The sequence below is a fragment of the Narcine bancroftii genome, chromosome 6 (genome assembly GCF_036971445.1).
Source record: "Narcine bancroftii isolate sNarBan1 chromosome 6, sNarBan1.hap1, whole genome shotgun sequence".
Lineage (NCBI taxonomy): Eukaryota > Metazoa > Chordata > Chondrichthyes > Torpediniformes > Narcinidae > Narcine > Narcine bancroftii.
This window is the reverse complement of record NC_091474.1, coordinates 82,359,300-82,375,497: the sequence shown is the minus strand read 5'-3', so window position 1 is coordinate 82,375,497 and position 16,198 is coordinate 82,359,300. Positions and strand designations below refer to the sequence as shown.

The window sequence follows — 16,198 nt, the reverse complement described above, 5'->3', positions numbered from 1 at the left end:
TTCTGGATGTGTTTTAAAGTGAGCAGTTTTGTGTAACCTTGGGGATGAAAATATTTTCCCTTTGCATTTTAAAGTTAGCAGGCTTTGGAGACAGCAAATTCTACATATACTATAATCAGCCAACTTTTCTACAAACTGTGGCTGTAACTTAATTACATTAATATTTCCCAAAAACAGTCTCGTTAAAGTACTGTTACAAGCTCAGAGGACCCCAAAACCCAGCAGCAATAGATATTGACCAAGACAAATGGTTACTTAAACAAATTTTGCTTTTAATTATCTTTATACATGAAAACAGAATCACACTTTAACTTATCACTATTGACTTAACTAACCTAACTTTACCCCTTTCTAATTTTAAGCGTACGTGTATGTACAGAAAAATTCTTTGATTCACAGTCCAATCTCACTTCTCATTCCTCCAAGTTCACTGGTTGCAGGAAATTCTTATACTGTGCACAGAATTTAACATTTATGAAGCTCACCAGTCATTGGTGCTTGAAAGGTAAATGGTTACCGCTCAGGAAGGTTTTTGTCAGTTTTCAGAAAGAGATTTGTTGTTCACTGGACACCCACAACTGATTCGTTGTAACCAGCCACTTCAGTGTCTTGCCGAAGAAACTTGCCCCATCAGGGTTTTCTAGATGATAACCTCTTTCATATCACAGAGTTCCTTTTTGTTTCTCTTATTTCAAGTGAAACAATAGGTAGCCAGTCCTCTCCTCTTGTATGAACCACAAGGGCTTTGAGCAGGCTGAACTAAGCACTCACAACCCATCTTCCAGTATGAATTTTTCCACAAGCTTTCTAGCTTGTCCTGTTCCAGTCCTTGCTGCTGCTGACTGCAGAACTGATCTCTCTCTTTCTCTCTCTCAGAGAAAAAGCCTGTTTGACTCTCTCTGCTTGCAAAACCACATGAGAACAGCAAGTTGCACTCCAGACAGCCTGCGGCTCCAATGAGTTCTTTCATCTGTTGCCTTTTTGTAAACAACAGTCCATTAGTGAAGTCTCTTGGGCACTCTCCAAAGCTTTTGCAAAGGTTCTTGGCGCTGGCCTAGCATGAGCAGAACTACAGCATTTTAAATAAGATCTGTTTTAAAGTTTTGGTATGTGACCTACTCCAATTTATCTCCCAAAAACATATCTATAATCTGTCCCAGTCCATAGTAAATTGTTACATGGTAATGGATTAATGAATATATAGGTATATTTTCCATATGTGTGCAGTTTTGGGCCCCTTACCTTTGAATGGATGTAATAATGTTGGAGAGATTATTTACCAGGATGATTCCTGGAATGCGAGGCCTACATATGAGGAACGTTAAGTGGCTCTTGGACTGTATTCATTGGAGTATAGAAGAATAAGAAATACTTTGAATGTTGAAAGGATTGGACAGATTAGATGTGAATAAGATGTTTCCTTTGGTGGGTGAATCCAGGACTTTAGAAGGTACCCATTTAAAACAGAGATGAGAAATTTCTTTGGCCAGATGGTTGTGGATTTGTGACATTCGTTGCCACATTCAGCTGTGGAGGCCTGATTATTGAGGGAGTTTAAGGAGGAGATTGATAGGTATCTAATTATTCAAGGTATCGAGAGATATGGGGGAAAAGACCAGAACTTGCAACTTGTTGTGAGAACAATTTAGCTCAGGGGGATTTGCAGAGCAGACATGATGGGCTGAATGGCCTACTTCTGTTCCTTTATCTTGTGATCCGATGGAGATGAGGTAGAGCTGCTTCACCCAGACAATCCCACATGTTAAAGTATTAACTTTTTAAAAAAAAATATTTTCCATTTGCGCCAAAACAGTATTTATCCATAACATAAGAATAATAAAAACTATGACACAAAAGTAATAGTTTTTACATATTTTCTCCCTCCCTCTCCAAAAAAGTAGGTAAAAAAAGAAAAGCCTGTCTAATAAACCTATATCTTTTAATTAATTAATTGCAGTTTACATAACAATCTAAAACCATAACTAATTAGGGCAGTTGGATGAGGGCATGGTGGACGCTGCAGGAAAAGTCGCAGCAATAAAATCCATGTAGGGTTTCCAAATCTTATCAAATTTTTCTGGTTGATTTGGTAAATTATACGTTATTCTCTCTAATGATATACAATTTAATAGTTCTGTTTGCTATCTATTCAACTCCACAATATCACCAGATTTCCATGTTACAGCTATAGATTTCTTTGCTATTGCTACACTTAAAAACTTCTTTTGATAGATATCTAACTTCAATTTGAAAATATTTCCCAATAAAAATACTCTCGGATCATTCAAAGTTTGTGTCTTCAAAACTTGTCTCAATAAAATACTTACATCCTTCCAAAACTTATCTACCTTTTCACATTCCCAGACTGCGTGCAGGAAAGATCCTACTTCTTTATCACATCTAAAACATTGATCAGAACAATTTAAATGAAGTGCATGTAATTTGTATGGTGTATAATATAATTAATGTAAAAAATTAAATTGTACCATTTGATATCTAACATTAATTGTATTAGTTACACTTCCATAGCATAATTTTGACCATACTTCATCGTGAATCTGTATATTTAAATCTTTTTCCCATCTGGATTTAGATTTGAATAAATCCTTTTTCTGAATTGTCTCTTGTAATTTAATATACATATTAGTAATAAATCTTTCATTGAATGTAACCATTATTAGATATTCAAATGGACTTTGTTCTGCTAATTAAAGTTGATAATAAGAAAAAATAGTATTTTATGTGGTATGTATATTCTTTTAATTGGTCAAAAGTCAAAAATACAGATCCCAAAAACAATCCTTTATTTTTTTTAATTCCACAATTATAGGAAACATCGAAGTAATGATTAATAACTGTAAAAGGAATTAAAGGATTTTGATTTAATATCATTTTAGCCAACTGATAATTCTTCATTCCTCTATCTACATGTACTCCACTCCATACATTAAAGTATTAACCTTGAATCCATTTGTAGGGGAACATGATGGCATTGTGAGAACTTTTGACCTCTTCACGGCCTACAGCCCTGGCTACTTCTTGGTTGATATCATGGCATCAGATCTAGCTGGGCACAACGATACATCAGTGATCGGGATTTACATTCTGAGGGATGACCAGCGAGTGAAGATAGTCATTAACGAGATCCCTGAGAGGGTGCGGGAGTTTGGCGAGCAGTTTATTAAGCTTCTTTCCAACATCACCGGTGCCATAGTCAACACTGATGACGTGCAGGTAATTCATTTACTCTTGGCGCTTGTTCTTCAGCACAACCGCAGATTGTTCAATTGATACCTTGCAATGAGACCCAACTCGAGTGTACCAACCCACCCGTGCACAGCACACTGGGTGGAAGTAGTAGGAGCAGAACAAGCCTGTGGCCCTTTGTGCTGACTCAGATTCAGATTTATTGTCGGAGTACATACACAACATCGCATAGAACCCTGAGATTTTTTTTCCTGCAGCTGAGGCAGAATTAGCACTTTGGGAATGCAAAAAAACTGGCTCGACGTGCACATGTACTGAGCAATACAGAGAAAAAAAAAATTGGTGTTCCGTTACCAAACTGTGACGCACACTCTCCACCACACATCTGTAGAAATTTGCCAGCATTTCCAATGTCATACCAAGCGTCCACAAACTCCTGAGGAAGTGGAGACGCTGACGTGCTTTCCTAATGATACTGTTTGTGATTTGAGTCCAGGAAAGATCCTCCAATGGTCACTGGATTGAACATCTCCATCGAAACTCGACACTGAACTTCCCACTCCCTTGATCTTCTTGTGTCCAAAAATCTATTGGCATGAAGGATTTGAGTGGAATTAGCCTGGACCCTGCTGTGATCACTGTTAGTGTAGTGGCTAGCGCAAACCTGTCACAGCGACAGTGACCAGAGTCCAATCCGACGCTGTCTGTAAGGAGTTTGTACATTCTCCCGTCTGTGTGGGTTTTCTCTGGATGTTCCAGTTTTCTCCCACCCTTCAAAACATACCAGGTTGTCGGTCAATTGGGTGTAATTAGCCGGTACAGGCTTGTGGGCTGAAAGGGCCTGTTACCATGCTGAATGTCTAAATTTAAAATCCCAGCAAATCCAGAAGAATAAAAGACAGAAGTCTGTATGAGATGATAAGGCAGAAAGTGTACAAGGTGGATGGCCAGCAGCTTTTTCCCAGGTGCTTGGGAGTAAATACAGGGAGGATGTAAGAGGGAAGGTCTTGGCACAGAGAGTGGTGCATGAAATGTACTGCCGGCACTGGTGGTGGAGGCAGGTACAGTAGGATCTTTAAAAAAAACCATCCGGAGCATTGAACTGAGAAAAATGGAGGGTTATGCAGTCTGGAAATTCTCGGCTGTTTGAGTAGGTTATAACAAGATTTAAATATGTAATACCAGACAAAGACTGGGATACCACACTTAATAAAACGTAATTTTGCGCACAACATTGTTTATTACAATTTAAAGTGGTACACAGTTTCACTTTCTATCTCATTTTTATTCTGACCTTGATACACTAGGTGGTAAATATGAAATATTTGAGGCCTCTCTGATTCGTTTGTTTTGGGAATGTCCAAAACAAAGAATTTTGGGAACAATGTTTCCAAACTTTATCAAAGATTCTTGGGATTAAATTGGAACCATGCCATTTTATTGTTTTGTTTGGTTATTTTCAAGATGAGAATATTTCCTTGTACAATTCAAAAAAGAATAGCAGATTTTACGGCAATGCTAGCCAGATGAAATGGAAAGATAACTCCAACTCATCTGCTTGAGTTTGGAAAAAAATAGATTTCACATTAAAGAGGTCAAGATCGAATTTGAAAAGATATGGGGCCCATTTATGGACTACTACTGTATCATAATTGGAATACATAGGTGGGGATGCTCTGGGGGGTTTCCAGTCCGATGTCTGGGAGCCGAGTCTCAATTCTTTACAAACTATTCGCTGGTGACTGTGTCTAGTGGGAGGGGTCGGATTAGAATGGGGGAGGGGGTTCTCTTCTTTTTTCTATTTTCCTTTACAAGTAGAAGAGATTTCTCCAAGTAGATAACCAACAACGAATATGTTGTAATATTAGAATATGAGGTGGAGTTTTCATAAGGAAATTCCCATTTTATTGAAGCATTGAGTACAAGACAATGTATAAATCACAAATGGTTCATATTCTGTATTACATTCTATAAAGATTTTGTAACTAGTATGTAGACCATATATAACATAATATTTCTCTCTACCAAATCAATAAAAATATTTCAAAAAGAGTCAGTTATTAGGTCAGTGCAGCACTGTGGGCAGAAGGGCCTGTACTGTGTTGTAGATCTCCATGTTCTGTGAGTGGGAATATAGGTGGTGTGGCCTGGAAGCCTCCCCAGAATGCAGTAAGAGCATGGCTGGGTCAGGATTGGCTTCTGTTTCATTTCCTTTCTGATCCCCAGAACACAAAGATCTGTATATTTGATAATTCAAACTCCAGAGAAATCAAAGGAGTTTAGTAGAAAAAGATGGTTTATTGCAAGGGCTTTGTTTGTCACAAAATTGTTGAAAATGGGAACAATGAGTTGAAAATTAACCTCTCAAGCAATGGCTGATTGATATTGGCTCCAAAATTGTTGGGACATTGGAAGGATGGACATGACAGTTCACCATTGACGGGGAACAGGAGTGCCGGGTGGCCGGAGGGTGGTGAATAAGAGCCCCTGTAAATAATCCAATCCAGACCTCTGTACTGCAAGAGAGTTCCAGGCACTGATGGGGGTCAGTAGGGGAAGACCTGGTCTTCGAGCTCTGCTGTAAGTCAAGGGAGGGGTTTGCAGTTAATGTGGTGTTCCTCTGTCAACATTAACTTCTTGTTTGTGTGCACAGTTTCACGTTGATCAAAAAGGCCGAGTGAACTTTGCCCAAACGGATGTCCTGATCCACGTGGTGCACAGAGGAACGAACCGGATCTTGGATGTGGAACGGTGAGTCGGCTGGACCTCGATCTTTTCCACGGCTGGAAAGTGCTCCCCTCAGCCCATTATTCTTAATCTTTTATTAATTAGCCAAATCTTTCTCAAAGAAACCAAAACCTAGTTTAGCTACCAACATTTTGTTTAGCTCTATTTAAAAGAATTCACCATTTGAGGCTTCTGTAATATGAATTGCGAGTGCTCTATGTTCTCCCTCTTAAAAACTATTTTTATCTCACTTTGATGTTTTCTAACATTTGACCAAATCCCTGGCGTACTTTGCAATGTTGTATACATCTTCGTTCAGTTTGATACCATCCATAACACAGATGCATCCTACTCATCAAATCTTTTTTCTTTTTTTTAAGGTTTGACATACAGCATAGTTACAGGCCTTCCCAGCCCGTCCTGCCCAATTTACACCCAATTGACTTACAACTCCTGGTACTTGTAGGGAAAATATACAAACTTATTACAGACAGCGTGCGATTCAAACCCTGGTCCCAATCGCTGGTGCTGCTACAGCATTGCATGAACTGTTACAGTAATCGTGCCACCTCACAGACATATCCCTTTGCTGAATGATCCTTCAGCCATGCTTTGATGGAAAAGGGAATTAAATACCAGTTGAATCTGACCCTGGCTGCACTGGATGTTGGAACATTCATTTTCTGACTGCTCACGAGTGGATCGGATGAATTATTATTCCCAGGAATGCTGATGTTGCTTTTGTTAAGATTGGCACTACTCTTTATTATAGTTAATATGCTTTAAAAAGACAAGTTATTGAGCAGGTCAGATAGAGAACCAAATGTGGTGCATGTTTGTGGTGAATGGTTAAACAAGTGAGCTCCACCAGAAGGAAACTGAAAATGTTACACCACAAAAGATCACACGAGGAAATTGTGCATCTCGCTCAGCAACCAGAAGTAAACATTGCACCATGACAAACAATGAATGTTGCACAATGAGAACTTGCACTGAGAAGGTGTATTCTGTATCATTGTCCAGTTTTACCCAATTCATCGTATTCTTCTATTCAGGGTAATACAAATGATTGACGAAAACAAGGAACAACTGAGGAACTTGTTCCGGAATTACAATGTCCTTGATGTCCAGCCAGCTGTGACTGTCAGAGTAGCTCATGATATGACATCCTTGCAGGTAATGCTCAAGTTTTTTTTAATTTTAAAATTTTTAAAAATTTGGACATGGCAAGGTAAAAAAAAACACCCTTCCAGCCACAAGCCTGTGCCATCCAGTTTCACCCAATTGACCTACAATTCCTGTATGTTTTGATCAGTGAGGAGACCAGAGCACCCGAAGGAAACCCACGCAGACACAGGGAGAACGTACAAACTCATTATGGCATATTGGCCTTCATAAATGAAAGGATTGAGTATAAGAGTGGGGATGTTATAGTGAAGTTGCATAAGGCATTAGTGAGGCCAAATTTGGAGTATTATGTACATTTTTGGTCACCCAACTACAGGAAAGATATCAATAAGATTGGAAGAGTGCTGAGAAGATCCGGACTTCAGGAACTGAGTTACAGGAAAGGTTAAACAGATTAGGTTTTTATTCCCTGGAGGGTAGAAGAATGAAGGGAGATTTGATAGAGGCATTAAAAATTAGGAGGGGGTAGACAGTGAATGTAGGGAGGCTTTTTTCCACTGAGGGTAGGTGAGATACAAACCAGACATCATGGGTTAAGTGTTAAAGGGAGAACTTCTTCACACAGAGAGTGGTGGGAGTGTGGAACGAGCTGCCAAGACTTTGGATAGGTACATGGATGGGAGAGATATGGGTGCAGATCAGTGATACTAGGCAAATAAATGGCTTGGCACAGACTAGAAGGGCCGAAGGGTCCTGTTTCCGTGCTGTAATGTTCTATGGTTCTAAGAGAGCTTGTGATGGGTGATGTGGATCCTTGATGATTGCTGCTGCTCTCCGATGGCAGCGTTCCTGTAGATGTTTCCAATGCTGGGGAGGGTTTTACCTGTGCGTTTTGCTCAGAGGTATTGGTGTCCCCATACCACCCCCAATGAGCCACGTTCAAAGTGAATAGTAGGTGAATGTTAAAAAAAAATCCCCTTCCCATCCCTTAGTATAGGATGCCATAGGTGCTGTGTGGTTAGTAAGAGATTATTTAAGGTGGTACGTGAGTGGAAAGAAAAAGGTTGAGAACCTCTACTATAGTCAATATTTATCTCCAATAAGCTCATCAAATTCTCCAAGCTAAATGTGTGTTTTGATGTGCACATTTACAGCAGCGACTACCTCTTCAGAAACAATTAAATGTCTGTCGATTGTTGATGGCCTTGGCTGATGAAAGGAATCAGAGATGGAAATGTTTCTTCTTTTGTAAATGATCATTACCTTTCTTTAAATTATCGATTTCATCGGCCCAAATAGCACAGCAGTGGAAGGTCCTGCCACACTGGCATGCAACATTGATAGCATCTGATCATTGATGAACAATTAGTGTTCCAAAGACGTACAGAGTTAGTTGGTCACTAACTCTGTTAATTGGTCACATGGGTGCATTTTGGCGGTGCGGGCTCATGTGTCAGAAGGAATTGTTACTGTGCTGTATCTTTAAATTAAAAGTAATACACCTGAAAGGGAGAGTGGAGAATGTTTGCTGGATTGGATTGTGAGATGAATGGTTCTCATGAGCAGTATGAACCTCTCCTCACTCGTATCATAGAATGGAAAATGACTTCATTAAGAAGGTTGAAATTATGTGACTGGAGAGGTTGTTTATCTCTGAAGCTGGAGGGAAGTCAGCATAATTGTATTTTTGTTTTATTAATGACAGTATTTTTTATAAATGTATAGTCAGTGTAAATTGATGTCCCATCTTAAAATTGTGATGAAGAGTGACTGTTGCTTCAAGAATTGTGAGCAGTTGGAATTCCATACCCTATGGAGATACATGCATCCAATGTATTCGAGATAGTGTTTTTGAACAATAAATAAATCAAGGAAGATATGGATGAGGCCGGGAATGTGAGTTGAAGCCACATGCATCAGATTGCTTCCACCCCACCCCCGCCACTTCCCCAGTCAAGGGATTATATCATCAACTTCTGCCTGTATTTTAATTGTTCAGAGATTCTATGGCCCAATTAGATTTACTTAAGCACAGACTAATGGAGGAGTAGCTCAAGGGAGAAAGAAACAGGAAGTTAAAAATTGAAAAGGAAAGTATATAGACCAGACAACTCAAATTGCTAACTGTGAACGCAATCTGTTGGAAAAACTTAGTGGGTCAAGTAGTGTCAATGTTTTGAGATCAAACCCTTCAGCTCGTGTTTACCTTCATATTCCATCCTCAGCCATCTTGTTTGTGACTCACCAAATTGCCTTGTTTGAATACTACACATTTTTCGTGACATTATGAAGTGATATTCTTTGTTACTATTGAAGTGTGTAAAATTGTGAAAATGGACCTGCTAATACGTGACAAATGAATACAAATACAGCTGCTAAGTACTTTACTTTTGCTTTGCAAAGCGTGAGAACTCTGTTACAGAAAGGGACAATAACCTGCAGCTAATCTCACCACAAAGAAATCTGTTGCATGGTTCACAGGTTGCATATTCACACAGACAATTTTCCGAACATACAAGCAGACTTTTCCATATAAACACTTGTTTATTAGAATTCAACTGGGATTCGTTAACCAGGATGTGTCCCTTACCCAATGGTTAATCATCTTTAGCCAAATAAGGAGCTGTTGCTCTTATTCAGGTTTTATCTTGACGATTCATCAACACATGGAATGTTCTTTGCTTTTTCTCCTTTTTTCACTACTTTAAGACCCTCATTCTCAAATTGTCCCAGTGCAAAATTCATTGAGGGAAGAGGGGAATTGAGGATTGTTTTTGTTTCTAAGAATCTTCTGTCCATCGTTGACAGCTGGAAAGTTTCTTGTTCAGGAGAAAATATCCAAATTAAAATCTCAAATTTTTACTCACTTAAATGCTAAAAATATGAGCCTTGCTGGATGTAAAATAGCTAAGGTACATCTTGTGAGTCTTTTGTGCTACCCTAATAGTTACTTAAAACAGTAAAACCCCCAGTATCCATCACCGATGGGGATTGTTAAGTGAATTTGCCGGTTCCTTGAGATTGTGCATTATGTGGATTGACAGCAATTTCATTTTTTTTTACCTATTTATTTTCCATGATTATTTTTCCATCATTTGAATTCCAGATAATGGTGATTTTACTGTATAATTATGATCGATTTGTTTGAATGAATACAATTCAGGCGAAAAAGTTAGCATAGCGGTTAGTGCAAGGCTGTTACAGAGTTGGCGACCGGGGTTCAAATCTGGCGCTGTCTGTGAGGAGTTTGTATGTTCTCCCCGTGTCTGGTTGGCCTGGGTTTCCTCGAGGCCATATTCTGACTTCTTCTCACACTTGAAAACCTAACAGAAGCATCTTTGGGGTCCATGAGCCAAAGGGTTCGTGACTGTGCTGTATGTCTGCATTTAAACTCGAACCTGTGATAGAAATGAGTCCACGTCAAAAATCTGAGATTCACTGTAATCTTTCTTTTCTTTTACAGATGGCGATAATTATTCTTGCAGTGTTGTTGTTCCTGGCTACCATGCTGTTCATCTTTATGAACTGGTACTACAGGACAGTGTAAGTCGTTTATTTCATGTTTACAATGTGCAAGATCTCAAAGGTAATAATCAATGCAGTGCACTTGCACACATCTCGTGAAATGTTTGGGGTGTGGGGGCACCTTGCCAAGCTCTCCCACCAGTGCAAGTTGTGTGGGTAGCCGTGCCCAGGTCCCTGTTCAAAGGACAGGAAGATCACCACACGACTCACAATTGTTTTGTGGAAGTTCAAGAAATTGGTTCCTTGTGCCTACCATTATCACGGCCCTTTTCCTGCATTAATCCCATGGGTCTTGATCTTCTATCAGATCGTAGATTTTTGTCCTCTGTTTTGAAGATATTTAGCAAATCATCCTTCTCAAGAAGGAATTTCCTCCTAAATAGCTTTCCTCAATAGACATGCTTTTTTCAAAGACTGGAAACCTTGGTTTTGACACCATATCTGAGGTGACATCAATTTTTCATCTTCCTGGTCAAATCCTGTAGAAATGTTTGCGTTTCAATGTGATCACCACTCAATCTTGAAAAACATAAGATGATCGCATTGAAACACTCAAAATGCTTCTTCTTTGCCTGCTTAATTTCTCCTTGTGTTAAAAAAGGCAGGAATTAATCTGATCAACATTTGTTTCATTCATCTTCCTTGGGCAGGGAGACCAAATCTGTGCGTAATAATGCAGTCTCACCACAGATCTATATAGAGTACAGCTGCTCTTGCAAAGAAGCTCAACAAACTGGAATTAAACAAATCTGCTTTGCCTTCCTAGTTTCATGCTCTACCTGTACATTCATTTTCAGGGAGTCGCTCTGAGCGTCAACAACTTTCACTATTATTTTGACAGATTATGTTCCATCGGCCACATCCTTGCCTATTCACTGAGCCTGTCTGTCCCTTTAAAGCCTCCACACTGCCACCCAGCTCTCTCCTGACAACATCTGATATGTCCTCCTTCTCCTGAGGGCTGTTAGAAAGGGAGTGAATTGGAAATCACAGACAAGTGGGGATCTTTATACTTGGGACAGCACTTCCTTGTATCTCACCAGCATGGATTGGTCCTCCCTTCAACTTGTTCTAATATAGATTTGAATGCAAATAATGAAGCTATGTCATTGTCAACAGGCACAAAAGAAAATTGAAGGCCATTGTTGCTGGTTCCAGTGGTAAGTAAATTGTTTATTGGCACATTTACCAAGCCTTTGTTTTATATGGTATCCAGGCAAGTCAACCCATACAGCAGGCAGAGGAAGAGTAAATAAATTATGAAGTAAGAAGGGAGCAGTGTGCAACAACATAAAAAGCACAGGGTGTAGTGTTATAAAAACATTGTGCAGGCTTTTTCGAAAAGCAAGAGCATCATGTTTTAACTGTGTGAGGTCCATTCAAGTATCTGATAACAGCAGGAAAGAAACTGTCCTTGAATCTGGAGGGTTCATCCATCTTCTGTCTGAATGTGGGAAGTGGAGAGAGAAAAGTATAGTAAAACCCCGGCTATCCAACACCTATGGTAATTGGTAGATGCCGGATAAATGCATTTTCTGGTTGCTTGACAACTAACCACTAGGCAGTGCCAATTTTAAACCCATTAATTTTTAACCGTGATTTTTTTGTTGGTTGCTTGAATTCTGGATAACAGGGGTTATGCTCTACTATCTGGGATGGGAATAAGTCCTTTAATATGACAATAGGTTTGAGGGGGAGGACGTAGACCTGTCCTCGGGCCTGCGCAAAGGAGGTTTTAGGTGGAGTGCAGTGTGCGCAGTACTGGCCCCACCCTTTACACCCATGGTTTGTGTGCCGTGGCAAAGCAAGCTGAAGAAACACACAAAGATCAGTGTGTACAGAGCTGTTGTCATACCCACACTCCTGTTCGGCTCCAAATCATGGGTCCTCTACGGCATCACCTACGGCTCCTAGAACACTTCCATCAGAGCTGTCTCCGCTCCATCCTCAACATTCATTGGAATGACTTCATCACCAACATCAAAGTACTCGAGCTGGCCGAGTCCGCATCGAATCCATGCTGCTGAAGACCCAACTGCGCTGGGTGGGTCACGTCTCCAGAATGGAGGACCATCGCCTTCCCAAGATCGTGTTCTATGGCGAGCTCTCCACTGACCACCGAGACAGAGGTACACCAAAGAAGAGGTACAAGGACTGCTTAAAGAAATCTCTTGGTGCCTGCCACATTGACCACCGCCAGTGGGCTGATATCACCTCCAACCGTGCATCTTGGCGCCTCACAGTTCGGTGGGCAGCAACCTCCTTTGAAGAAGACCGCAGAGCCCACCTCACTGATAAAAGACAAAGGAGGAAAAACCCAACACCCAACCACAACCCACCAATTTTCCCTTGCAACCGTGCCTGCCTGTCCCGCATCGGACTTGTCAGCCACAAATGAGCCTGCAGCTGACGTGGACATTACCCCTCCATAAATCTTCGTCCACGAAGCCAAGCCAAAGATGACAATAGGTTTTCTGAGAGAGATAGATAATGGGATGGTCTGCATGATGGATTGAGCTGCAGTTTCTTGCTGTTTTGAACAGATCTGTTCCCGTTCAAATTGTGATGCTTCCAGACAGGACATGTTCATAATGCATGTGTAAAAGAGATCTGGAATGCACAGGGCAAGTTATCAAAAACACATTACAGTAGATCACCTGAGTCAATAATCAATTCAAGAGTTAGAACCTAATGCCCCACTCTGGATTGAGCATATAAGAGTTTAACTCTCACGTAGTGTTGTAAATGAGTTCTACTTGATTGGACTGGCTGTCTTTTTGATTGCTTGTTCACTCAAGTGGGGCTGGGTGCAGGTCAGTGGGACGTGGCAAAAAAAAATGGTTTGGCTCAGATTAAAAGAGGCTCGTTTCTGAGCTGTAGCTCACAATCTCCCTCTCAATTACACTGGACAACTTTTTTTTCCCCCAAAAGGTTTGCTTCCTGAAAAATAATTGGAATGATACACAACTTCAGATTTGCAGTATCACATAGGAAATTGGAGGAACATTAAATTAACTTTTATTGAATTTAGCGTATTTAATCACATACTTTGTGTTAGCTCAACTGACCTAAAAATGTTTTCCCACTGATTTTTGTTTCATAATTCCTGAGGTAAACTGTTTGCTTTTATTTAACCCTCTTATCTGATGGTATCCAGATGATTTTTCTCTCCTGTCAGTCATTTTCTATTGTTCTCCACTCTCACAGTGCCTGACAACTTGAAAGGAATCAAATGAGAATTACAGCTGATGTCCATTAGTGTCCAGATATGAAAACTGAAAATGTTCATGTGCTTTTTTTTTCAGGAAATCAACGATTTATGGATATTCTCGACATGCCAAACACCAACAAATATTCATTTGAAGGGTAAGCCAAGTGAGGGGTTGGCAAAGATTCCACCTGTTGCTTCAGTGCTGAGTGAGAAGTCAGGAAAGGGATTAAACTTATACTACTTGAAGAGTATCTGGTTTTCCCCCTCTTAGGTAATCCAGCCTGATAATGTTCTGTGTGGCTCCAACTTCAGCTGGTTTACATGCCATTCCTCACATTATCACCAGAATCCAATGATTTTGAAAGATAGGTTCCCTGCCCACCTTTGGCAGAATAAAAGTTATTGCACAAAAGATGAGACCCAGCCAAATGAGATGTTGGTTTACCAAAAGCTAAATCAAAGGTTTATGTCTTGTAGTAAAAGATGGAACAGAGATTAGAACCTGATCGTCAAATCTCCATCATGTTTTGCAAAGCTGACATCAACCTCCCCTTCTCTGTATAATGTGTGCTCCAAAAGTCCTGAAATCTTGAAGTGGATGAATTAATTTTAATCTTCCAGAATTAGAATGGTGCCAACATAAAGGAAAGGGGTGTTTGGATGGCATAAGGAGTGACAGGGGAGGGGGACAAGTCAGCATAATGCGACACTGTTCCAGTGCCTGAATCTGGCATTGTCAGGAGCTTGTATGTTATGTGGGTTTTCTCTGCATGCTCTTATTTCCTGCCACCCTTCCACATGTACTGGGGGTTGTAGGTCATTTGGGATGAAAGGGCCTGTTACCGTGTTGGATGTCTAAATGAAAATATCAATGGTTAAAAAAACTTTGGCTGCTGAAAACCTCTCTCCCACAGACAGATTCTTGCTTTCAGCCCTGAAGCTCGTCTCCAAATTGCTCTGGCTTGCACTTTGGGGTAATAATAACAAAGGTGGGAGGAGGTCATAGGTGCAGAACAGAGCAAAGCATTCAGTTATGGACACTCTGTTTCCGACACCTGCCTCAACCCTGCTGTTGTTGGGCTGTATGTCCCAGATTGGAAAAGTTCACCCCCTCAATACCTTGTGTGGCAAACCAGATGTGTGTCTGGTTCCTAGAATCCAAAGGTTACCATGTATTCCTGAATTGTAGAAATAGACATGCAGCATGGTAAACATGAACAGCAAGATATTAATTGTGCAGCAGGCAAGCAAGGATGTATTGGTTTTTTTGGATGAAGATTGAACTCTTTTATTGCAGGGCAAACCCAGTGTGGCTTGATCCTTTCTGCAGGAATTTAGAAGTAGCAGCTCAGGCAGAGCATGAAGATGATTTGCCAGAGAATCTGAGTGATATCACTGATTTGTGGAATACTCCAGCCAGGACTCATGTGAGTGGGGGGAAGCGCACTCTGCGGGGTGTATGAGTGAAGGGGGGAGGGGGGAAGCACACTCCACACTCACGTGCGTTCCCATGCCTTGGCAGGGTACATTTGGACGGGACCCACCTACCTCCAAGCCCGAGGATGATCGATACTTACGCGCAGCCATACAGGAGTATGACAGCATTGCAAAACTAGGACAGATCATGAGGGAGGGCCCCATTAAGGTACTTTTTTTCCCCTCTGTATTCTGATCTTTGCAGCTTTTAACCTGAGAGAATATGTGGCAAGGATGTTTCCCAATTTAGGTGATTCAAGGAAAAAAGGGCCTCTATTTAAAATAGAGAAAATGCTCAACATTTTCTTTACTCAGAGAGATGAGAGTCTGTGGAAGACAGAATGTTATATCTATTTAAGGCAAACATTGACAGGTATTTGATGGGCTTCTCTCTGCACCAATATCTTATGATCTTGTCATCTCCAACCTGTGTGATTTACCTGCTGTGCATTACCTCAAGGGCTCCCTCTTGAAGGTGGTTCTGGATGACTACCTGCGGCTGAAGAAACTGTTTGCTGCTCGGCTGGCTTACAAATCCACCACCCCTGGAGATCGGTCATCTATTCTGGAGGTACCCATGCTGTGGAGCCAGCACGTTTGCTGTGTGGCTTGCCCCTCTTGGGACCTGGGAGTGAAAACTGAGTGCTGTGCTGCCTGCCCAGTGTGAATATGAGTTTATGAGGGAAGGGTGAATCACAAAGAGCTGAAGGAGAGAGTGAGGAACAAATTTAAAGCCACTTCCCTCTGCTCCTCCCATTCCAGAGATGTATTATGGTTTATTGCACAATTGTTATACCGAAAAATTCTTAAAACAAAGCTTAAATCCAACATGGATAAATTTAAATGAAACATTATTAAGCAAATAGTTCACATGCAATCAAGGTACATTCCCAGAGGGAAGCATGGTAGAACAATTAAATAATG

At 40.6% G+C, this 16,198-nt stretch overlaps 1 protein-coding gene across 9 annotated transcripts in view; it reads left to right on the top strand.

Annotated features, from left to right (window-relative positions):
* Positions 1-16,198, top strand: part of cdh23 (cadherin-related 23) — an 874,975-nt gene that overhangs the window by 855,408 nt on the left and 3,369 nt on the right. For 8 of the 9 annotated variants that reach the window (XM_069885557.1, XM_069885556.1, XM_069885559.1 and 5 more), the window contains 8 exons: positions 2,978-3,234; positions 5,861-5,958; positions 6,990-7,110; positions 10,526-10,605; positions 11,707-11,747; positions 13,893-13,953; positions 15,096-15,225; positions 15,321-15,443. In XM_069885557.1, coding sequence (XP_069741658.1) covers positions 2,978-3,234; positions 5,861-5,958; positions 6,990-7,110; positions 10,526-10,605; positions 11,707-11,747; positions 13,893-13,953; positions 15,096-15,225; positions 15,321-15,443 — 911 coding nt within the window. Of the gene's footprint in view, positions 1-2,977; positions 3,235-5,860; positions 5,959-6,989; positions 7,111-10,525; positions 10,606-11,706; positions 11,748-13,892; positions 13,954-15,095; positions 15,226-15,320; positions 15,444-15,734; positions 15,846-16,198 lie in introns of all 9 variants that reach the window. The other variant, XM_069885568.1, reaches the window with a different exon arrangement.